This window comes from Canis aureus, chromosome 20, assembly GCF_053574225.1.
Source record: "Canis aureus isolate CA01 chromosome 20, VMU_Caureus_v.1.0, whole genome shotgun sequence".
Lineage (NCBI taxonomy): Eukaryota > Metazoa > Chordata > Mammalia > Carnivora > Canidae > Canis > Canis aureus.
In genome coordinates, this window is record NC_135630.1 from 35327538 (window position 1) to 35353105 (window position 25568).

At 39.6% G+C, this 25568-nt stretch overlaps 1 protein-coding gene across 12 annotated transcripts in view; it reads left to right on the forward strand.

Annotated features, from left to right (window-relative positions):
• The window catches only part of CLASP1 (cytoplasmic linker associated protein 1), a 266298-nt gene that overhangs the window by 151445 nt on the left and 89285 nt on the right, over positions 1–25568 (forward strand). For 6 of the 12 annotated variants that reach the window (XM_077861341.1, XM_077861344.1, XM_077861346.1 and 3 more), the window contains exons 13-19: positions 384–519; positions 1547–1617; positions 4877–4936; positions 10940–11017; positions 12799–12966; positions 13492–13541; positions 14394–14564. In XM_077861341.1, the coding sequence (XP_077717467.1) occupies positions 384–519; positions 1547–1617; positions 4877–4936; positions 10940–11017; positions 12799–12966; positions 13492–13541; positions 14394–14564 (734 nt within the window). Of the gene's footprint in view, positions 1–383; positions 520–1546; positions 1618–4876; positions 4937–10939; positions 11018–12798; positions 12967–13491; positions 13542–14393; positions 14565–16414; positions 16463–16931; positions 16956–25568 lie in introns of all 12 variants that reach the window. The other 6 variants (XM_077861345.1, XM_077861343.1, XM_077861349.1 and 3 more) reach the window with 3 other exon arrangements.

Below are 25568 nucleotides of genomic sequence, written 5' to 3' on the forward strand. Positions count from 1 at the left end.
AGGAAGGAGAAACTGCAGCTGTTGAAAGTGTCAGATATGGAAGCATGTATATTAATGTGTTAAAGGTTTTTTAATGGAGCAAAAGGAGGGAAAGGGTGAGGGAGCTTTCTCATTTATATTTTGTGTATGATCAGTTTGTCTTTTGCTATTTTCAGACTCATTAGTTGGAAATGATTTATTTAAAAAATAAAAGAACCAAACTTGTGGGCCAATGGCTATTTGCCAAGTCCACTCTGTGCACATTGGAAGTATTTTTAAAGTATCTTAGACTGTTACCTTTATCTCTAGATAACTTTAATCAAAAGCCCTGCAATGTTGAGGTTTATATGCTTCACTGTTTGCAAGAAATACAGGTACAGTGCAGTTTTCCTTTCTTATTGTAGGCATCTGTCATCAGTTCTGGGAAATAAGTTTGACCATGGAGCTGAAGCCATTATGCCAACCATCTTTAATTTAATTCCAAATAGTGCCAAAATTATGGCCACTTCTGGTGTTGTAGCTGTTAGGTTAATCATTCGGGTAAGTATATTTTGGGGCCATACATAGAATAAGCAAGTGGCAAACGTTGGTGGTTGATAAGCGACATTGGAGGCATTTTTCATTAGCATGATTTCATATAGTTAGAATCATATTGTAGATACAAATCAGCTTCCCCCCTCCTTAATTATATCCTATATGAGCCTTTTACATTTTGTGATGTGAATTATGGATATGGTGTATGCCTACTGATGAGTTGATCATTTACTCATCATTGGCTTTAAATATTTGAACATCTGCATCTGCTTCTGGGTTTCTACCTAGTTCTTTTTGTCTCCAGATATTACTCCTTAATTCCCAGTCATTCCATTTTAGCTATTTGTGCTTGTGGCTTTGTTATTCACCTTAAGTTTTTATTTAGTTAATTGTGTTTAAGCCCATAAACAAAAGGTTCTTTTCGGTGTTCTAAACACTGATTTATTTAAATAACTATCCAAGTAATTTATAGACAAGTTTTCAATAAAACCTAATAATGCACAAAAGCTAAAAATGAATGTTCTCCACATCACCTTCTTCTCACCTGCGAATCTCTTTTCCCCAGAGGCAACCCTTGAGACTGGGACTTGATGATGCTAAAATCTTTTCAGAATATTCCTGGTTATTGTGGGTCACTTAGTTGTATTATTTTTAGCCCCTACTATTTGCACCGCCTACTTGAAATATTAAATCCAAAGCCATTGTTGGACATTCCCATTGAAACAGTATAAAAACGTTGGTCTTCAGATCCCTTTTGAACTCAATTAGATCCCCATTGCCAGATAGTTTAGACTTCCCACCAATGGTTTGTTAGATTTATTTATATATCATTGGGTGGTCTGTTGAGGCTCTGTAAATTTGTCATGGCCTTTGGCAATATCCAATGAAATTCTTTTTCCTTTTTAAGCTCTGTGAAGTTCTAATCTAAATACATATGTGCTTTAGGTGGCTTAATGAGGAAATGTGGTTGTCTTAGTTTTATTTTATTTTTGTATTTTCAAGTGTTCACCTCTGTTTTTGTTGTTCTCTGCAGCACACACACATCCCTAGGCTAATACCTGTCATAACAAGCAACTGTACCTCTAAGTCTGTTGCAGTTAGAAGGTAAATTTTTAAAGTTTCCTCGTTGTTTTTAAATTGTTAAAAATCAAAATAAATTCCAGAATTTGCGTCCATGGAAACAAATTCATGTTTGAAATGTTAGAATTATTTTAAATTACTGCAATAAAGGTCTTTGGTTTGAAGGACCTTGATCTAAATAGTCTGGAAAATAAATTTGGACAACCTCTATTAATTGTATGTGTGTGTGTGAGAGAGAGAACAAGAGAGAAAAGGAGAGAGAGAGAGAGAATGTGCATATGTATGTATGTGAGTTAATGGAAGGGAGTATACATTTTTTTCCAGATAGTCCCTCTAACCTAAATCATTGGTGTACTCCTTCTCTGAATGAAAGTGGTAACTGCATGCAAGAAAAAGAACATTATAAAAATTGATTACATCTATTTAATATTACTGTAGGTAGAAGGAGGTATATGTTGTTCCCTCTTCTGACAGTGATTTCTGGGATTGATTTTGAATCCTGTCCAATATGTGCTTTTGCTGCACAATTGTGGGAGATGTATCCAGGAGATACCACCTGGTTAGTTAGCTAGGTCTTTGTTCCAGATCCGTGGCTGGTTTTGGGTCCAGATGAGCTGCCCTAGATCACAAGCGACAAATAAGGCTTCTTCTAGCTGGAATCTGTGGTTCTTGACTCTTGAGAGTATAATAAAACCTGTGGCATCTCTTGCCAAGAAAATGTAAATGTGCAGAATAGTTTTGTGTAGATTTTAAGGGGGTTTATGGACTCTGTTGAAGCCTTTCAGTGGACCATAGTAGGAGTTTCATAGGGTAAATTAATGGCCAGCCTGAGCAGCAGCCTCTTGACTACATTCCTGGAGTTCATTGTCTGATCCTAGTCCAGTGAAAGAGCCCTTCACTCTAGGCTTGGATCCTGGCTTAAATTCACTGCCCATGATTTCCCTCCTTCCCTGGGATACCACATAGGTCTTGCCACATTTCCATGGGTAGGGGTGCCTGCTACAGGCCTAAGGTGGCCGCCTATCCATCTTGTCAACAGCTGTGTGGAAGTCCTAAAGGAGGAAAGGGGAATCATCTACCTTTATGAAGCCAAGAAGGAAGGAATTGACATCTTCCACTGAAGAAGTTTAATCTCTAACTGCGTGGCCTCCTGTATTTCTCTGAGGAATGCAATCTACCCTTTACCCACAGTTCAGCTTTGCCTTCTAGAGTTCAGAGAGTGAATTCAGCAGGGGAGAGGATGTTAGTGAATTTCAGAACCCAGTAAACTGCAGGGTGAAGCATTACCTCTTCCCATTGACTAATAGTCTACCTATGAGTATTCTCGTTATTCCTGGGGCAGAGTTGTTCCATGGGCTCAGTCATTGGGGTAAAGTGGTTTGGCACTTCATGTAGCCCATTCACTGTGACAATAGAAACGTCATCCCCTTCACTGCTCTCTCAGTCACACGCTAGGATTGCTGTTCTTACATTAGAGTGTGTGCGTCAGTCAGAACCATGTGTCTTAAAAGTGCTGGAAGAAGTAATAGGGACATCCAGTCCCTCTGCCTTGAGAAAGGTAAAGAGAACTAAAGAGGTCAGTGTAACCCAGGCAGTGCACTTTCTGTGATGCACTCAGCCTGTACCTAGCTCTGCTTTGTAAAATTTGTAAGAAATGGACTGTACAGTCTCCCTGCCTCTGAGAAGTTTCTCGTTTAGATGGGGAGATTAAAAACGATAATGCAAAGCAGGGTAAGAGTGAGTTACAACACTGGTGTTGGGGACTTAGGAATTCAGAGAGTAGTGATTACAGGCAGCTAATATATTCCTACAATGCTTCATAGACAAATTGAAAAATTGAGTTGCATTTTGAGTGATGAATAGGAGTAGGTAAAGAAAAGAGACAAGTTCTAACCTGATGTGTTTAAATACTGATGTGTTAAACAATGCCAACATTGATACTGCTTCTTTCTTTGTATGTTAGTCTAAAAAGTGGAAAATAAAACCTAACTTACAGGTCATATTTTTGACTAAATAGATTGTTCTAACAGAGACTTAAGACCAAAATTAGCACCAAAGATAACTTTATTCACTAAGAGATATAAATTAAAAAAGAAAAAGAGACAAGAAAATCAGCCCAGGAAATGCCATGAGGAACAGGGAAGAAATAGAATAAACATGGCCTGGGTTAGAGCTTGGGTAGGGAGAGTGACAGAGAAGAGACCATGTGGGCGTGAGTCAGTGTGCGGTCAGTGAGGGAAAGTATGCTTCACAGCCAACACTCAGCACATACGTACACATGCACATAGGTTGCCAGCCGTAGGCCTGGGTTGAATAGCTCCTGTGTGCTTCTAAGAAGAGCCCCCTTGTATTCCTGGCACGTGGGAACTGTTCCTTGTCTCGCTTGCTGGTTTATGTCTTGGCTACTATTGTTATCTGTAGCATCCAGGGTCGGGTTAGGGTTTATTAAAGATTTATTGAGTAATTAATTATGGATTATGAGATTTTGAATTGGGAGGATCATGGGAATGAAAGTCTGGTCACTAGAGAAAAATTACCCTCTGATTTGTTTCCTTGAATCAGTTCCTAAGACTATTAAGGTTTACTCCCAAAAAGATAAATACCCTGGACTTCAGAAAAGTTCTAGAGAGGTAGAACCCAAAGTGGTGATGTTATCCAAAAGAGATGAGACCAGAATTATTTTGGTGCACAAATCAGACCAAGAAAGATGACAAAAGTGAAAAGTCCCAACAAGAAAGGATGTTGAAAGATTAAAGAGAGGAAAATAGATGAGTAGTTAGAGAAAAATCTATTTTAAGCACTACCTGAGCCCTTCTTAGGAAAATTTGGAAAGCCCTTTTTTAGGCCATTTTTAAACTGTTTTTCATAAGGCAATCTGTGAAATTAGTGCAAAGACTAATTCCCTGGTTCTGTAATAACGTATGCTGATCTTTTTTGCTCATGTACCTCCTTTATTAACGTATTATCTGAGGTGGTATAAAAACAAATGACAGTGATAGGCCATTTCAGTAATGTTGCCAGGAGGCTTCAGTTTCTGATTTGAGGGAGACTTTTGTATCTTGTCTCCTATGTGTCTGTAATTATTATTTCCGATCACCATAGATACTTACTTTTACTTGGTTGGGTTTTCAGTTAATGCTGATTCTATCTTAATTTCCATTTTTTGCATCTTCATGATTAGAACAAACTTACCAGTTCTGAAAAGTAGCGTGGGAAGAAAAAAAGCTTTTATTTTCACTAACATAAAAATGAGTTAACATATTTCTTTCTTTACATTTTTTAGGCGCTGTTTTGAATTTTTAGATTTACTTTTACAAGAGTGGCAGACACATTCACTGGAACGGTAAGCATTTGATTTGCAGGGTTTTTCCCACTGAATTGAATCTTGACATTTAATGCCTTGACAAGTGGTCCAACCTCCTAAAAAGGATCGAAAGAATCTTAAGCATTTGTAGGACTGTGTCTATTATTTATACTGTTTCGAGGCACATAATATTGGCAGAAACTTTTAGTGAATTTCATCGATTACAGTTTTAGTGTGCCTAGAGATAACGGACACGTGCAGCATGCCGACTACAAAGCCACAATTAACTTTTTTTTGAAATTTTAAAAAATTCCGTTATAAGTAACATACCATGTTATATTAGTGTCAGCTATACAACATAATGATTCAGTAATTCTGTACATTAGTCAGTGCTCATCATAAGTGAATTCTTAACCGCCTTCACTTATTTCACCCATCTCCCTCACCTTCCCTCTAGTAACCATTAGTTTTTTCTATCTAGTTAAGAGTCTGTTTTTTAGTTTGTCTTTTTCTTTGTTTTGTTTCTTAAATTCCACATACGAGTGAAATCATATGGTATTTATCTTTCTGTGACTAATTTCACTTAGCGTTATACTCCTCTCTAGATCCATCCATGTTATTGCAAAATATTCCATTATGTTTATATATCACATCATCTTTATCCATTCATCTGTTGATGGACACTTGCATTCCTTTCATAATTTGGCTATATTAAGTAATGCAGCAATAAATATAGGGATGCATATATCTTTTTGAATTAGTATTTTTATAATTTTTGGGTAAATACCCAGTAGTGGAATTATTGGATCATATTATATTTCTTTTTTTAACTTTTTTTTTTTTAATTTTTATTTATTTATGATAGTCACAGAGAGAGAGAGAGAGGCAGAGACACAGGCAGAGGGAGAAGCAGGCTCCATGCACCGGGAGCCTGACGTGGGATTCGATCCCGGGTCTCCAGGATCGCGCCCTGGGCCAAAGGCAGGCGCTAAACCGCTGCACCACCCAGGGATCCCTTTTTTTAACTTTTTGAGGAACCTCCATACTGTTTTCCACAGTGGCTGCCCCCGTTTGCATTCTCACTAACAGTGCAAGAGGGTTCCTATTTCTCCACATCCTCACCAACACCTGTTATTTCTTGGTTTTTGATTTTAGCCATTCTGACAGGTGTGAGGTGGTACCTCATTGTGGTTTTGATTTGCATTTCCCTGATGATGAGTGATGTTGAGTTTCTTTTCATGTGCCTCTTGGCCATCTAGATGTCTTCATTGGAGAAATGTCTATTCATATCTTCTGTCCATTTTTTTAATTGAATTATTTATTTTTGGGGGTATTGAGCTATATTAGGACTTTATATATTTTAAATACTAAGCTTTTATTGAATATGTCGTTTGTAAATATTGTCTTCCATTCAGTAGATTGTCTTTTAGTTTTTTGACAGTTTCCTTTGCTGTGCAGAAGCTTTGTATTTTGATATAGCCCCAATAGTTGATTTTTGCTTTTGTTTCCCTTGCCTCAAGAGACATCTAGAAATATGTGGTTATTGCCAGTGTCAGAGAAATTACTGCCTGTGCTCCACTACCATTTTTATGGTTTCAGGTCTCCTGTTTAGATCCTAAGTCCATTTTTTTTTTCTTTTTTTAGAGAGTGGGAGATGGGGGAGAGAAAGAATCTTAAGTAGGCTCCATATTCCATGTGGATCCTGACTTGGGGCTTGATCACACAACCCTGAGGTCTTGACCTGAGCCAAAAATCAAGAGTTGAACACTTAAGTCACCCAGGCACCCCACTTCTTAATCCGTTTTGAGTTTATTTTTGTGTACAGTGTAAGAAAGTAGTCCAGTTTCATTCTTTGGCATGTAGCTGACCAGTTTTCCCAGCGCCATTTGTTAAAGAGACTGTCTTTTTCCCATTGCATGTTCTTGCTTCTTTTGTCAAAGATTAATTCACCATGTGATCATGGAATTATTTCTGGGCTCTCTGTTCTGTTCCATTGATTCATGTGATTATTTTAGTGTTGATACCATGCTGCTTTGAATATTACAGCTTTATAGTATATCTTGAAATCTGGAATTGTGATATCTCTAGTTTTGTTCTTCTTTTTCAAGATTACTTTGCCTACTTGGGGACTTTTATGATTCTATACAAATTTTAAGATTATTTGTTCTAGTCCTGTGAAGAATGCTGTTGGTATTTTGATAGGGATTGCATTAAGTCTGGAGATTGCTTTGGGTAGTATAGACATTTTAACAATATTTGTTCTAATCCATGAGCGTGGAATACCTTTCCATTTGCTTCTGTCATTTTCAATTTCTTTCATCATTGTTAAATAGTTTTCAGAGTATAGGTCTTTCACTTCCTTAGTTAAGTTTATTCCTAGGTATTTTATTCTTTTTGATGCAGTTGTAAATGGGATTATTTACTTTATTTCTCTTTCTGCTGCTTCATTATTAGTGTATAGGAATGTAATAGATTTCTGTATATTAATTTTATATCCTGTGACCTTATCAAATCCATTTATTCTAGTAGTTTTGTTTTTCTCTTGCTATTTTTAAAATTCTCTCTTTTATCACTGTGTTTTGCTATTTTAATTACTGTGTCTTGGTGTGCATGTCCTTGTGTTGTTTTTGTTGGGGGCTCTCAGTGCCTCCTGGATCTGGATTTCTGTTTTCTTCGCCAGATTTGAGAATTTTTCAGCTGTTAGTTCTTCAAATGAATTTTTTGGCCCCTTATCTCTTGTCTCTTCTGGGATTCCCTATAATGCAAATGTTTACCACGCTTGATGATGTTGCTGAGTTCCATAAGTCTGTTTTCATTTTTTATTATTTTTTTTCCTCTCTCCTATTCAGCCTAATTGCTTCCCACTATTCTTTTCCAGTTGCTGAGCCAATCTTGTGCTTCCTCTAGTCTGTTTATTCCGTCTATTGTATTTTTAATTTCACTTACTGAGTTCTTCATCTCTGATTGGTTCTTTTTTGCTTTCTAAGTCCAGTGAGTATCTTTATGGTCATTATTTTAAATTCTCTATCAGGCATATTACTTATCTCCATTTTGCTTAGGTCTCTTGCTATGATTTTGACCTGATCTTGCACTGGGGAAATACTCCTCTTTCTCCTCATTTTGTCTAACTCTATGTTTATTTCTGTATGTTAGGAAAAGTCAGCTATGTCTTCTGCTCTTGAAAGCAGTGGCCTTATGAAAAAGAGGTCCTATAGTTCCCTGTAGTGCAGTGTCCCCTGTTCACCAGAACCTGGTGCTTCAGGGGTATCTCTGCATGTTGCATATACCCTGCTGTTGTGGCTGAGCCACTTTTTCTTTCAGTCCAGTCATCTGCAGTGGCTCTCTGCATGTTGTGGGCAGCATTCGATTCTTGTATTTTTAGTGGGCCAGTTGGGACTGACCTGGGCATGTGTCACATCAGACTAGGAATTTGACAGAGATGCAGTAGTACCAGACTGCTGGGCACTTCCCTTGTTTTGTTCCCTGAGAAGCTTTTATTGGTGGGTGATGCCTACAGTTAGAGTGGCTCTCTGACTCCAGCCCACTGCTGGAACCAAGAGTCTGACTGGTGTGTGGTTGTCTTCTGCTCTCCTCAGGGCAGGAGTCAGTTTGCAGATGTGCCAATCCCTATCACGGCTGCTTGCACCCTGCCAAGCTTGTGGCACTGCTTTGGATGGGCTTCAGCCAAGGATGTGTTGGATGGGGCAGGACCCAGGAGAACGCTGCCGTAGGTGGCGTTCAACTATTGGGACTATATCAAAACTTGTTAGCAATGTTTTATGTGGATCTGCTCGGGGGGGAGACCTGGAACCAGGGCCTGGCTGGAGGAGATGTGTCCACAGGAGAAGCCAGGCATACTGTTAGCAAGCTAGATGGAAAGTATTGGCACTGAACTTGTTTCTGTAGGTGTCTGTGTGTCTGGGCAGGGAGATGGTATCCACCAGCTCCTTTGTTCCTGGAGAAGTCTCTCCAGGATTCCTGCCCCTTCTACTCATGCTCTGAAATCAGTGAAGAAAGCTCCTTCGTGTATACCACAGGTGTTTTTGGAAGTGCTGCTTTATTGCTGTATCTCCCGGGGGCTGTTTGTTGTGTTCTCTAAGGGTGGGGATTCAGTTTTAAAGTTCCAGGTGTTAAAGTCCCACTGATTCTAAGAAATCATGAAATTACGCCCCTCTGGTTTTCATGTGGGTTCCCTGTGCTGAGGTGCTTGGTATGAAGGTTTGGTCCTCTCCCCTCTGTGTGTTCCCAATGTCCTCCCTTTTGTAGAAAGCTCATGGGCTCATCTAGCTCCTGACCACATCTGTGCCCTTCCTTCCTTCTTCATTGTGGCCTCCTCTCTAGACTTAGCTGTGCAGAGTCCAGTCTGCCAATCTTCAAGTGGTGTTCTCGGCTATTTACACTGATGTGGGTGATACCTAGTTATACCTGTGGGAGGGGGTGAGTTTAGGGTCCTCTTCCTCTGCCACCTGTCCTGGAAGTACACCACAATGAACTCCCCTTGACTCTCCTTTTTTAAATTGAAGTTCGATTTACCAACATATAGTATAATACCCAGTACTCATCCCATCAAGTGCCCTCCTCAGTGCCTGTCACCCAGTTACCCCATCCCTCCACACCCTCCTCCCCTTCTTCAACCCTTTGTTCATTTCCCAGAGTTAGGCTCATTGTACTGCCTGACATCCCTGTCAGTTCCAACTAGGAAAAGGTTTCAAGTTGCTCTTGGTAGGCCGGGATTAACTCTTAGATCCTTCGAGGAGTTTTGCTCATCTCAGAGTTTTCTTTTTGATCCCCCTGTATCAGAAAGTTAGCATTTTTCTTTTTATTCAGGTTGGTGTTGGTATGTTTCACATCATCATGATAAAAGGTAGGATTATGGCAGCATGCTTGCAAAAGCACATCTATTAATTTTGATATTCATTCGTTGCCATTTTTAGTTCCTTTGAATTTGAGATGCTTGTTATTTGTGAGTTAAATTTGGAGAGAATAGATGATCCTGTTGTGCCACCCAGTTTTTATTGTTACGTATTGTGAGGAACTTCACAGCATCCTAATCATTTTATTAGTAGAATTCTAATGAAGTGCTTCTGGGAGTCCTGTTCATACTGCAGGGGTTGGAGAGGACACAAAGCTCTGCCTCTCAGGGTAAAATTTCATCTGCAAAACCTTGAATCTAGAAGAGAGTCATGCATTCTTTCGTCTCGGATATTGTACCCTCTCTATTTGTGATAGTTTTGGAATTTAGAGGTGTAAAATGGAGTGGGAGATTTAACGTGAAGATACGTGTGTGAAGAACTGAGATGTCGCCTTGTGTGTATTCATTCATTCCTTTCTTTGTTCAGCATCCCATCTACCACTTGGCAGGTACTTGCTAAACAGGAAGGAATGAGGCAAAGACTGAAGGGGCCATAAAATTAGTGACTACTCTGTTCTGGGAGACTCATTGCATCCTTATTTCTTTTCTTAAAAATCTGTTAAGTATTCAAAGAGATACTTTTAATAATTTCTTCTCAGCTAGGGCAGAACATAACTAAAGAGAATACATACCTGTTGATAAAATTGTGACACGATTTTATAAATTTGTTCACGTTACATAGTGGAACTTGAATAAAAACATTATGTTTAATTACAGAAATGTGATTCAGGTAGCTGTTTCAGTATTCTGATGATTATTACCTCATAATTTTCATAGAAACTAGTGCTAGCCATGGAAAAAGTAGGGTCTTGTTTTTTGGGTTCCTAAAAGGTTGAACTAAATAAGGATGATGTGAGAAGAATCAGCCATTATTTTAAAAACTCAGGGTACTTAGGTGGGGGTAGCTGATGGAGGGTAGGGGGTGGGTCAGGACCGAGGTAGAAGTTAGGAGAATAGCACAGGGGGTATAAGGGAGTGCTCTGATTTCTCAGCTGTGTGTTGGTTGACTCACTGGACACAAAGGCTCTGGATTCCATGATGCTATTTTGAAGTTCTCACACCTGTTTTCATCCGCAGAAAACACCACATGTTAATAATGATTGTTACTGCTTTCTTTTCTGAATTCCTAGACATATATCAGTATTAGCCGAAACAATAAAGAAGGGAATACATGATGCAGATTCCGAAGCAAGGATAGAAGCCAGAAAGTAAGTGTTTATTGTACACCACTTGTTTTTCATGCACTGTTTTTAAATTTCAGGCATGTTGTTTAGATTGCCTTATTAAAAACTCATTAAGTTATACGAACATGTTTCATTAATTGTGACTTTGAAAACATGACCTCAAAAGGCCAGGTCTTGTTATTTCTTTATTTTTCTGTTGAGATTTCTTTATTTTTCTGCTGAGAAGATTGTTCAGGTGCCCAGGCCTAAAGAACTGATTGATAGCATTTGAATGTAAATAGGACTAAAGTCTACAGCAGAATGTTCATTTTTAAATTTATGAGAAATTATTACATGAATCAGAAAAGCGCTTGTATGTACACTCAGTGCATTTTCTTACTCATTAGGCTTTGTTAAAAGCCAGGTCATAATCCAAAGGTTTGATTCCCTGTGAAAAATCACAGTCCCAGGGATCCTTCCCATGTGATGACATCGGTGCCAGCTTTAGGTGTGAAGAAGTGTGAATGTGGTGAGGGGCAGATGAGTTGATGTGCTGCTGGCAATTACCACAGTGGTAACTTGCAGGTGCCACCCCACGTTTGTGGCAGTTTTGCCGTTAGGGCTGCTCATGCTCCAGTCACATAGCTGTGACCATGCATTCCATGCCTCCTGAAGAATAATTTTGTCATCGTGACTGTAAATACCAGGAGTCAAAGATGCTGAGACTTATTCTGTCTTGGGCAACGTGTAGATAAGCGCTATGAATTTGGCACTTGTAGTGGTTTTTCCTGGTAGTGCTTTCATAGCGACCAGCTCTTCTACTTGACACAAGTAGCCTCTCTTCCTACTCACCTGGACTATTCCTGTTTTACTTAGCTGCACTGATACCTTCTGATCAAGTCCCTGTTGCTCTTGGACTGCGATCTCGGTTAAATTCTATTCCCCTGGTTTCTGAGGTTTTCAGAGGACCTCATCGAAGCACTGAAGTGGTTACCACAGTCCCAGCTTGGGTAGTTCCTACCAAAATAAGTGACATAGCTGATAGTTGCTCACAACTCTTAGGAATGGATTCGTTAGTCATGTGCTTAAGCTGTTTTTATCCTTATATGTATTCTCCTGCTTCCCCATTTTTTCTGGTTCTTTAGTCGTGCTGCAAACAGGTTTCAAGTAGCTCGGAACCTCTTTGTGCCTCTGTTGTATATGTTATCTAAGGCAACTGTAAATACTTCAAATCGATGAGTGTCAAATCGCTTTTATAAAAGCTGCCACTGATGAGTCCCCTTCCATGTTCTGAGTCTACTTTTAGGTGTTTTAGCTCCCTCGTCCCGAAGGCTCCCCAGTCTCGTAAGTTCAGCCCTTTCATTTCCATTTTTTTAATTAATTAATTAATTAATTAATTAATTATTTTTAAAAGATTTTGTTTTTATTTATTTATGAGAGACACAGAGAGAGAGAGAGGCAGAGACTCAGGCAGAGGAAGAAGCAGGCTCCATGCAGGGAGCTCTGATCCCAGAGCTCTTGGATCACACCCTGAGCCAAAGGCAGATGTTCAGTTGCTGAGCCACCCAGGCGTCCCTCATTTCCATTTTATAAGTGAGACTGGGATACAGAGATGTCTGGTAGCTTGCCCAGTGTCAGAAAAGCCAGAAAGTTGTGTGCTGAGGATCTCTCCCAGGCCTCCTTAGACCCTCTCTCCCTTACCCTGTCCTGTTCCTAGTGGCAGTAAGCTGAGGGTTGCAGTCCTTGACTGTTCTGTGGTGGGCCGCAGAGCTCTGTGAGCCCCCCGTGCAGTCCTGGCTATACGACAAGCTTTGTGTCTCCCCTAGGTGCTACTGGGGTTTTCACAGTCACTTCAGCAGAGAAGCAGAGCACTTGTACCACACCCTCGAGTCATCCTACCAGAAAGCCCTACAGTCCCACCTAAAGAACTCGGACAGCATTGTGTCGCTGCCGCAGTCTGACCGCTCATCCTCGAGTTCTCAGGAGAGTCTGAAGTAAGCACTTCAGCTGTGATTTTCATTTGTGTGAGATTTTATGTTGGGAGTTTGCTATATGAGAACACAATCCCAGCTGGTTTTTTTTGGTTTATGGGCCTGTTTTAATCCCTTCTTACTTCAGATGGGGGCAGATCTCACCTGCTGCTAGGTGAGATACAGGGGGGAATGGTAAGGAATAGATGGCCTCGGTTTCTGAGAAAGTAAGTTGACTTAGAGACAGGTCTGGAGAGGGGGAAGGTGTTAGGAACTTGGACATAAATGTATTGTCTTCACTCTTGATTTCTAACTTCTGCCTTGAGTTATGACTTCTTCTTTGTACATTTGGAAGATAGGCCAATACATAATCCTAAAGCTTAGTCTGGAATCAAGGATTTGTAAGATTGTGGTCTTAGTTACCGGATACATTCTGAAAACTCTGAAATAAGTTCATCATCATCCTAGTTTCCTCTTGTAGACTGTACTGGTGTGAATGCAGATGAAGTGCATGTTTGATTATAATAAACACAATACTTTTATTTTCAGCCGGCCACTCTCTGCCAAAAGAAGTCCTACTGGAAGTACCACCTCTAGAGGTAAGACTGGCTGCTGTGGTGAAGGCAGTCTTGGGGAGGCCTCTGTTTCTGTGCTGCTCCCAGGGGCTGCTAAGTTGCTAGAAGCTGTTGACCTACTTTCAGCCCCCCCCCCCCCCCCTCAGGTTTGCAGAACATGCTGCTCTGGGTGCTGCAGCTGTGCCCAGTGGCAGAACTCCACTGCCCCAGGGGCCAAGGGCAATGAGGAACACACAACCAGGGTGCCTTAGGCAGGCAGAAGTGGAGCCCTGGGACCTTTCTACTCAAATAGTGCCTCTCCTTGGCTCTGGTCACTAGATAAGAGAATGAGGACAACTGGTGATGCTCTGAGGATGCTCTCAGTCAGAGATCAGACAGTAGAATGCTCCCTGGGAGCAGAAGGCATCAGAGTCAGGGCACATGCTTAGGCCACATTATGTAGAAACTGGACAGATCTGTGCACTTTTTCATTACCTAACTTCTCACATTCATCGGAAAGAGGGACCATTTCTTTGGCATTTATAGTCTTTGATTACAGGAAAACAGTGGAATGGGTATGTCTGGTTGTGGTCACTTCAGCATTGGCTAATCTTTGTCTTCAGCATGTCCTTGCTTATGCATGCCAACCTTTGTTAAAACCTAATAAGGAGGAGCACCTAGATGGTTAAGTATCCTAACTTGATCTTGGCTCAAGTCTCAGTCTCAGGGATGTGTATTTAAACCCTGTGTTGGGCTCCATGCTGGGCATGGAGCCTACTTTTTAATAAAAAAAGAAAAAGAAAAACAACTTGATAAGAAAAGCAAAACAAGTTTTAACAATGTATGTATACAATTCTAGCATAGTCCCTGCTGATGTTTCCACCTTTACTTCTCAAGCTTCTACAGTTAGTACCAAATCCGTGTCAACGACTGGATCCCTCCAGCGGTCTCGAAGTGATATTGATGTGAACGCAGCAGCCAGTGCCAAGTCCAAGGTGTCCTCAGCCTCGGGCACTACGCCTTTCAGCTCTGCAGCAGCCTTGCCTCCGGGGTCATATGCATCCTTAGGTAACCAGACTCCCTACCACCTTTCCCCCCAGTCCTGGTGTTCAAGATTATTCTTAGCCCTGCTCAGATTTATTTAGCAAATTCTAAAACACAATCATTGAGGAAATTCTCACTGTTACAGGGCTTATATTTATGTATAAATAGCTCAGTGCATTTACTGCTGATTACCAGCCACACACCCTTTGTTAAGTGTTCCCTTTCTCTGGAGCATCATCCTTTTTAGTGACAAGTAAGTACCTGGATGCTCACATGATGTGTCATATCCTTCTACTTCACTTCCCCCTTCATGGCAACCCAACCAGCACCTATGCTACCTCCCATATTGCCAAAGCTGGCTTTCCCCCCTTGTGACATCCGTGGGGGCAGGGTCAAAGGGTTTAGTGAGGGAATCACCAAAGAGTCATTGGTAGTTAGGTTTTCACAATTTGAAAATATTATTGGGGTGGCCAAGGTGCAGGATGGAGGGTCCCCAATAAGGGACATCTCGAGAAATGTGGCGGATATACTGGCCAGCATAACCATATTCCACAGAATAGTGTTGGTCTTCCATGGGTACCATGGAAGGAGAGTGTACTTACATAGTAGCCCAAAGAATTTTTTAAAATTATTTTTAAAAGAAGTCCTATCTGCCAGAATGGTTGGTCAGTTTCTCAGTTTTTCAGCAGACAGCTGAACAACCTGTATGTAAGGCTGATCTTACTTATTTCATCTTATTTTTGTTAGAGCAAAGTCGTTCAAGCCAAACTCTGGGGACTTTGCTGGATTTGTTTTATTTTGGATTTTATGGAAATTGAATACATATAATTTAAACTTCGCGGAACATTGAGACTGGATTGCTTATGTGGTTTACAAAGCAATTCCAAAGTCATTTCTGAAACTAATGTTCTGAGCGTGGAAGCCCAATGAGAGATCACCAGGAGATTACTGGTCTGCCGTTGATTAGCTTGATGACCCTGACTGGGCCATGCAGTCCCTGAAGCTGTTTCTCTACCTAATTAGTTGTGATAAATGACACCCAGCTCAGACACATGCAGGGGATAAATGAAATGATATAAAAGTCTTTTGTAAACTCTTATCCTATAAGGTGAAAAAATGGATCGTGCCAGGAACATTACAAGATGAGAGGCATGTATTCTGGAATGTTTGTTAAGTCAGCCTTGTTTTCTCTAGGGAAATACCTCAAACACAGGTACCTTTTGATTGGAAAGAAACCCAATAAGTGTTCCCCCTTTCTTCCATTTTACTACTGTAACATCACACTGGAACGTTTATAACGTTAGGTTGGTATGTAGTCATCCAGTAAGGGGGAAGTCAGAATGACTCTGTCCCAGGGTGGAGTAGTAGCTCTGTTCATTTTAGGTCAGTTTTAAGTATGTACCCATGTTTCAATACATTTGACCCACCTTGAGTGTTTGTGATCAGTATTTGTTTCATTGCTTGAAAGCTTGAGTAAAAACCATTTTTTAGAGGACTCGGTAGTAGTCTTTGTTTTTCTGTGCATATTTGGGATATTTTAATATGGACCATGTAGATTTCCCTCAGTGCTAGGAAAAGCACTCAGGTCTTTTGGTCTGATGATACAGAATTGACCTCTTAAAACACTGAAGATAAATTTCAGCCCGGCATTAGTTCTTGAGGTGACAGGACTGGAATATTCCCATTCTCTCAGCATTTCCTGAGAGAGCATCTACCCCTACTTGCCTCATGTCCCAAACCACGATACAACAAAAAACCCTGGAAATTTAACGTAATCCTACTGAGAGGTTGTTACAATTACTGCTTAGGTTGGGCACATTACATCTGTGCAGAAGTGTAGCATTAAAGCTGATGATCCTTTTCCGAACTTCTAGAATCCAGACACGTGAGGGAAGATACGGAGTCCGTAGGCCTTGACGCAGGTACCCCGCTGTACAGCTTCTGCTGCGCACCATGTAGTTGGGATAGGCGTCATTGCTAGAGCTAGCTTCTCTTAGCTTCCTATTTGCCTCTGTTCTTCGGGTGATTCTTCAGTACTTTAGCTTCTGGTTTCTCCTCCTGTACGCTGCTGGTACTTGGTTCTAAGAAAACGAAACTCTGAAGAGGATGAGGGTTGGCTAAAACAAAAATCAACAGTGTACCAACGGAGGCCCTACCCTGGGTTGTCATGTTTCATTCTGTTTTCCAAAAGTGACATGACACTAGGCCAATTTTAATACAAGGCACACTTATTCGCTTCAGAATCTGCTTTGCTGTTGAACTTCTTTTTTAATTTTATTTTAAATTGTACTTTTGCTTTTTTAGTAGCTAATAACATTCTGCTTTTTAATTTTTTTACTGTTACTAACTGTTCCCTGTTATCCCTTCCCTTGTTTTTTAATTTGCTTAAAGATGGTACTTCCACTAAAGCAGAGGGTAAGCGGTTTGTTTCTGTGATTGAGGTGTGTCTCGCCTTTACTCGTCCTCTGTGCTCACTGAGTGTTGCCTGGCACCCAGTCGTCCCCACCAAGGTCCCTGCATGACACGTTGCATGTTCCCTCCACTCTTCTTCATTCTGTTTCCCCGGCTCTTTGGCTTCCCCTCTATCTGAGCTCCCCTCTCCTTCCTTGTTCTGTTGTGGTTCTGGTGAATTTGTCACTCACGTTCACGTGTGCTATACGAGGTTTCCGGTGCCCAGTCTACCTGGGGAGGAGCATTGCCAAGACATTGTGTGCTACTGTCCCCTGAGCTGCTTGTCTCAGATTTTAGTACTCCTGCGGCATCCCCTCCGGAGTCCTCGTTCCCTTCTCTTTTTTTCTCTTTACTTTTTGTGCTTCTGTGGGCTTCTCAGGATTTGCCATTTCCTGTTTTGAAAAATCAATTCATTATTTAGATGAGAGGCTGGTAACGGTTTTCTACCAGGTAATTTATAGAAATGTTAAACGACACTTTTCTCTTTCCTAAGATGCTGCTGAATCATGCAATGTCATTTCTGTTTGTATCACGGGGATATACCCCATTCATTCGTTGACCATTCTTGCACTCACCAGCCATGTATTAAATGCCTTCCATGTGCCTTGTTCTGCGCTACATGCAGGATCTAGCCTGGTGAAAGAAACCCACGCCTCCTGGTCCACTTTGGTTTCTTTTGATGCCATTCTCCAGTAGTTCTTCCTGATTTTGCATTATATTTTTGACATTTTGACCTAACCATTTCAGTCTGTACAGGTCTTTGATGAGCACATGCTAGATGAGACCAGCCCTTTGCACAGTCTATAGCTGTAAAGTAGGATAATGCCTCAAATAATTGAAACTTAGGGAACCTCATCTTCTTAAGATAGTGGCTTAGACTCACCAACCCTCAGCCTAATGATTAACAATTAGGAGCTACTAGTTTACTTTCATACGTTATTTGGCCATTCTAAAAGGCTAGCCTGCAAAGTGGACTGGTTCTATCTATATGTGCAGTTCACAGTACTTTTAATCAATATACAACTTCCTTGGGGACTCATAAAGGAAAAATTAGGAATAGAATTTTTTTTTAGCAAAGAGCATAGTCCCAAGGTCAGTGTTCTTCAAAGTGAACCTCATCATAAGAATTACCTACAGCTTGCTAAAGGAGCAGAGCCCTGGGTTAGGATGGAGCAATAGAATCTGAATTTTCAACAAGCCCCACAGGTGGTTCTTCCGGTTGGACAAGTGTGAGAAGTGAAAAGTTGCCCAAATGAAAAATGGACAAGAAGCCTATGTCACGATGAGGACCTCCTTCATGAGAGCAGCAGACTCCTGGGGCTGGGTGTGATTTTTTGCATTTCTAGCTGATAATAAGTAATTGTATGTTTCTCCTTCCCAAAGAAACCATCATACATATTTGCTCAGCTTACATGGAAGAGGAGTAGAGAGCAGAATTCCAAAATGTAGATGGAATGGGAAATGAAGATGTTCCAAGGGACATTGTGTTTTTTTTTTTTTTTTCAGATGCTCTCGTGTCATATATCTGTGTGACAGACTTGAAATCAGCCTGCTGTTCTACCCAGCGCTAGGAATTTTTCACTTTTTTTTCTTTTTATTAGTTTTCTTTTTCCTGATGCAGAGCAAGGTCAGAGAATTGCCTACTCAGTTATTGTGCCCAAGACCAAGAGGAGTCTCTTTCTGATTCTTCCAGTAGGGAAAGTGGGAGAATGAGTTGGGGCCCTTCGTTGTATAGGGTTCAGAATCCAATGGAAGCCAGCCTTAGTGAGGGGAGCTGGTGTGCCTTGTTCTCTGTGTCCCAGGGCTGTGCAGGCTCTTGAGGACTGGACGTCAGACTATCAGGCCTTGAGTGCCCACAAGAGGGAAAGGACATGGTCCTGGGGGACCATATACTCTTTTACATCTAGGAGACCCTGGCTGTGAAGCAGTGAAACCCAGCGGTGGTGCTCAGAAACTCTGCACACGGTTCTTAGGTAAAGGCAGAAAGTATCACAACCTGGAGTAAATGTCGGGCTTGTCCTGAGTTTCCAGTTTGAATTTTTGTAAACCTTTTGGGCCTTTTAAAAATTTGTTAATAAGCCTATGAAATACTTTTCCTGTCTAGCTCCTGAGACAAGAAGAGGCAGGTGCTTTCATCAGTAGGAGACAAAGATAAGACTTGGAATCAATAGTTGGATGCTCTAAAGTAAAAATTCAGACAATGCATTTGAATTCTGGCCTAGTGTAGGAATGGAGAAAATACATCTCCTTTGGGAGTTTCTTTATCATACCCATCAAGTAGCCTTTCTCACATTTACAACTAGTCAGAAAATACTTTTTGTGAAGAACCAACAGAAACTCATCCTTTGGAAACAAGTTTATTTCCAGGTTATCTTTGATTAATTTGGGGAATTTTTGAAGGAAGCATTTATATAATTGATTCTGCTGCTTGTGGGAAGGTCTATGATGAGATGCTGCAGCTGTGACAAATGAATGCACTCTCATCTAATGGTTGGGTTTGGTGTGTGTGTGGGGGGGGGGTTGTTTTGTTTTTTTGTCTTTTTGTTTTTGTGTGTGTGTGTTTTTAAGAGCTACTATGGTTTAGGAAATGCCTCATTCAGATTCTTTCTTGGAACACATAATTTTAAATGCAGGGTTCCTGGGCTTGAATGACCCGTGGGAGCTGACGACTTACTGATCATTTCAGAGAATAAATGATCATACGTTATTAAGTCAAAGGCTTAATGGACTTGGACTGAATGTAGGAAAAAAAAACCCTGCCTTAACTTTTCATGATTTTTAAGATTACAAATTAAAAACCATGTAGTCTTGTCTGCTCTTCAGGAAAAGGAAATTAGATTTTATTTTAGTTCAGTTTTATTGGGAAATAAAATATTTGGTATTATTGAATATTTATCCAAGAACTCTGAATTTTAAGTGATTAGCTTTTTTACACAGTGAAAATATATGTGTCTGTATGTTGGAGTAAAAGTACTAAGGTTCTTTCAGTTTTGTCTTTAAAAAACACAAGAAAAGTTGTTCCTTTGGGGGAATGGTACTTGCAGGTAACATAATTTATAAGTGGTCAACTTCCCAAATTTTGATTTTATCAAAAATGCTGCGTATGAGTAGAGTTTGCTTTAGTTGTGCCCCGAAGCCATGAGTTTATAAAGCAAATATATATGCCAAAAGGCCCAGTGTGATGAGTGGTGATTTATCTACAAGAACTTTTAATTTTTATAACCTCTAAATTAAGAATTGCCTGAAATTTTGAAGCATAAGGGGGACAGAAACTCTAGTGATATGAGGCTGTCTGATAAGTGATTTCTTAAATTACCTTGGACCAAATGTAGGAAAACCATGGCTGCAAGTTAAACTGGCTGCACAGGTTTCATTTCCCATTTTGAGGGCTCTTCTGAAAGAATGGCATTGTGTTTGAAAGATATTCTTCAGCAGCTCTTTTAAAAAGCTACTCAATATTGGTTGTTCTGCCTTTATTCTATGAAAGTCAAAGGCTGCTCTCTTCCAATTCTTTGTTTGCTTCTGGGTGTAGCCCCTTCTTTGGGTAGGTCCATTCTTGTCCATCTCCAGAATTATTTTTTTTCTGTTGGATAGTTCTCTGATACTGCTTATTTCTATTTCTCTTTCTCTTACTTATGCTTTTTTCTTTCATGTCTGCATTTCATCTTCTGTCATAACACAGTATGAATGTCAGTTAATAACAGTCATATTGTAGAACTAAGAATATTTTTATTCTTTGTTCCATTTATTGAATATATTTTGTTTTTCTTAAAGACCGTGGAGTATTTTATATCATCTCTTTAGAACGTAAATAGGCACTCAGAGTAATACCACTAAATTAACAAACTGAAAACCAACCAACCAACCTTCTCCTTATATAAGAAATCTTTATCTGAGTACAACACAACAGAGGCCCTTTTAACTCCCCAAAATTGATTTTAAGGGTGCCCTGAGGTCTTAGCGATTCATGGGGATCCCCGTGGCGACAAGAAACAAGCCCTTATGCTCTTCCCAGGTGAGAGGTAAGATTGACATTGAGCCAGCATTGTAAAGGGGACAAGGAACAAAAACCTCTTTATCTTCAGGTTAATATGGTATCTCTTGACTTTCTCCTATCTAGAGGAAAAAACCAGCCTCCCCTTATTTGTAACTGAGTGCACTTCTGGCGTAAGTTATGGTTTCAGTTCTCATTGTCTGTAGCGTCTGGGAACTCCAGCCTGATGAATTCAAGTGGTATGTGTTTGTAGCCTCCAAGGGTGCTGGACAGGAGCAGTGAACTTCTGCAGAGGAGTACACCCAAATCGGGTCCAAGATTCCCAGAGATTAAAACATACCACATGTGAGCTCATAAGCCATAATTACCTCTATAATGAGGGAGAAGTGGCAGGCGAAAAGAATACAAACATTTTAATCCTTCAAGACTTAAGGATCTTTTATGTAACATGAAATATATAATTGCAGTTAAATGTCTAAGAGAAGTGAGAAACTTGCATTTTTAGCAACATGTAGAATTCAGCAGTCTGAATGATCCTCCTCATTGAGAAACATATCACTGATCTAGGATGAAAACAGTGAACCCACACATCTCCAGATCTAAGCAGAAACAAGAACCCTAGTAAGTGAGGGTTTAAAAGCTGGTTTTTACCTTGAGGTTTTTGGATGAATGTCAGAGATGTTGAGCATTCCCTGTGACGGATATGTGGGACATGGAGGACGAGTAAAGTGGAGCCCACCCAGGACCTGATCATCACTGATAAAAAGGAAGTTAACTTCACTAAACTGAAGAGGATGAGAGGAAATTTTACCCATTTCTTAATCTTGATACTGGGTAAAGGGGGTAAGCAATCTTCCCTGAGAATTTGCAGTCATAAATTGCATCTTCATGCAGTTTTTGAATCAGAATTGACACTTTTCGTCTGAGAACCCAACAGATAAAACACCTGAATAGATAAATCATATTAAAGTGGCTTGTGGATCACTTGTGTCTAAGGACACTAGCAGAAACAAACATAAATCCTCATTGGAAGAATACCACTTCAATCTGCATCTTAAAGAATTCCTATAAAGTTCCAAGAAAAGGAATCCTTTCATTTTCTTAATGTTTAAAGAAATAAATTTGCAAAGACAAGCGAAGGAGTAAGAGACTATAAAGAATGACCAAGTCGATTTTAAAGAACAAATGGATCTTTTAGAAATGAAAATATAATAGATGATTAAAATTAACAACTCACTGTGTAATTTAAGCAACAGAATTGTTGTAGCTAAAGAGAGAATTCATGAATTCAAGACAGGAAAGTACTGTCTAGAGTACAGTGTGTGTAGAAGAGTAGAGTTGTGAAAGACAAAGAAAGTTACATGGAAAATAGTGAAGACATTTAATGAAGAGAGAATGGGGCATGGACAGTATTTGAAGAGGTGATGGCTGAAAAGTCTCCAGAATTGATGAAAGGTACTAGACCACAGACTCAAATAACCCAGCAAGTCCCAAGCAAGACAGAAGGACAAATGGTAAAATAGTAGAACACCACAGATTGAAAAAGAAGGTATTAGAAGCAGCGAGAGGGGCAAAGAGACTACCCATGAAGGAAAGCCAGAGTTTACATCCAAATAAAATTGGGGAAATCTGGATAAGATGGATGGAGCCTATTAACATCCATGTCTTGCTTCTGATTTTGCACTGCAGGTTTAGAAGATGGGAGGGAATCTGGGTAAAGAGCACAAGGACTCCCTCTGTGTTCCATCTTACAGCTGCAGTAGAATCTACAATTATCTCAAAATTAAAAGTTTAACTTAAAAAGACAGTGATTTTGGGGTGCCTGGGTAGCTCAGTTGGTTAAGTGTCTGCCTTCGGCCCGGGTCATGATCCCAGGATCCTGGGATTGAGCCTCCACATCTGGCTCCCTGCTCAGCGGGGAACCTGCCTTTCCCTCTCTCACCCTCCCTCCCCCTGCTTGGGTTCTTTCTCTCTCTCTCTCTCTCTGTCAAATAAATAAATAAAATCTTTAATAAAAAAGATTTTAAAACTCCCATCTCCCCAAAAGTATGATCTAATTGAAGTTGTGTTTTTAATATGTTACTTTAATTAATGAGACCATTATCTTAAAACACAGTTAAGCATAGCCTTAAAAAATTAAGACAAGGAAGCAACAGAGGCTAAAAGACAAATAAGTGTGATTAAGATGGTAAGAATAAGCTTATATGAACTACACTTTCCAGTTAAAATAGAAAGATTATTAGACTTGATTGTTTTTAAAGATCCAGCTATGTGATATTTAAAGGGACAAATTAAAATAAAAATCTGCAGATAGAGTAAAAGACAAAAGGATAAGAAATACATAGTAAAGGAAAGCTGTGGAAGACCTATTAATAACAGGCAAAAATTAAGCCAAAACCTTAGAGATAAAGAGGATTGCTATATAATAAAAATTAGTAGAGAAGTCGAGGTCACTCAGTGGTTGAGCATCTGACTTCAGCTCAGGTTGGGATCCTCAGGTCCTGGAATGGAGTGTCACATCCGGCTCCTTGTGAAGAGCCTGCTTCTCTAAGCCTCTGCCCCCCGGCCCCCCCAACTCATGAATAAATAAATAAAAATCTTAAAAAAATAAAAATATAAAGTAGCTCTTTTCCTTCAAGCAATATAAAGTTGCTTGAAGCTCAGCACTATCATGAATGACACAGTAACTATCCAGATTGAGAAGTTCATGACCAACTGACTATTTCAGCGGAAACAGAGGGTCATTGATATTCTTTATCTCAGAAAGGCAACAGTACCTAAGACAGAAATTTGGGGAAAACTAGACAAAATGTACAAGACCACACCAGATGTCATCTTTGTATTTGGATTTAGAACCCATTTTGGTGGTGGCATGACAGTGGGCTTTGGCAGTATTTATGATTCCTTGGATTATGCAAAAAAAAAAAAAAAAAAATGAACCCAAACATAGACTTGCAAGACATGGCCTATATGAGAAGAAAAAGGCATAAAGAAAGTAGAAAAGGAACACAACAGAATGAAGAAAGTCAAGGACTGCAAAAACCAGTGTTGGTACTGGCAAAAAAGAAGTGAGCTGAAGATTGGGCAACACTAGTAGTAAGAATTCTGCAGGGATTTTATCTGTGGTGATTGTGCAGATTTTTCATGAGAAGATTAATAAACTTTTATGTGTTTGGATGTTTGAAAATATATATATTTTGTGTGTGTGTGTGTATATATATATATATACTTCTAAATAGGGAATACGTTCATGTAGTTCAAAACTCAGAAAATAGAAGGAGGTACACAATTAGTAGTTTCCCTCCCATCTTTTCATTTGCCTAGCTATCACTTCTTTCCCTTTGTCTTCAGTCTTACAACTTTTAGTTTTATTTCTATCAAGAGTTTCTTGGCATATAGGAGCAATTTAAAAGTATTTTCTCCCCTTCTGAAAACATAAAAGATAGCATATTTATACACTACATCTTGATTATTTTCACTTAATGTATCATAAGATCTTTCCATATTAGCTTAGAGGATGTCCTTATTCTTGATTACCATTGTACTGCATTCCGCTACGTGGAAACTAACCAGCCAGTCCCATATTTGATAGACCTTGGAATTATTTCCAGAGTTTTGCTATTATAAGCATTGCTATCATGAATAATCTCTAATATATGTCACTTTGCATGGGTGCAAGTATATTAGTAGAATAAACTACCTAAAGTGGAATTGGTGGAATAAAAAGTGTGTGCATTTGTAATTGTGGTAGACCTTGCCAAACAGCTTTCTATAAGGGCTGTACTAATTTCCACTCTCAGCAGCAATGAATAAGAGTGCCTCCTCTTTCCCTACGTGAGAATGTTAGCACATTCTTAGCTTTTTTTCTTATTGACTGAGGCTGAATAATATTTCATACACTCAAGAACCATTTCTATTTTCTGTTAACTACCTTTTCCTAGCTCTTGTCCATTCTTTATTGCATTGTGCTAGTGGTGTGCTGGGGCTGTCTTGAACTATTTCATGACAGCCAGTTGTTAGATTTTCAGACTTTATGTAATCTAGTTGATTTCATGTCAGTAGCCTGAAATTGGCCATAGTGAGAATATTTACACCAGGGAAATTAGAAAACACAAATCTGCAGGAACCCTTCCCCACTGCCCATTGTTAAACATTTACCAGCACACTGCTGTTTGGTGGACTTACTGATTCCTAGAAACCTTTTATATGTTGTAGAAATTAGCCCTTTGTGATATGAATTGCAAATAATTTTTCCCAATTTGTCATTTTCTTTAACTTGCTCATAGTTTTCTTCTTGTCATGCTGAGATTTTATTTAAAAAAATTAAGTAATCAGATCTATCAGTCTTCTAATGGCTTTTCATTTTAATCACAACCAGAATGGACTTTCCCACTACAAGTTACAAGGGATTTCTCCTGTGTTTTATTTTAAAACTTGTATGATTTCATGTTTTACTTTTTAATCTTAGGTTCATTTGCTGCTTTTCTTGGTATAAAGTGTGAAGTACAGATCCAAATTATTTTCCCAAAGCAAAACATTAACAAGTAAGATCTAGTAATGTATTTTTCTAAAGCAACACTTTA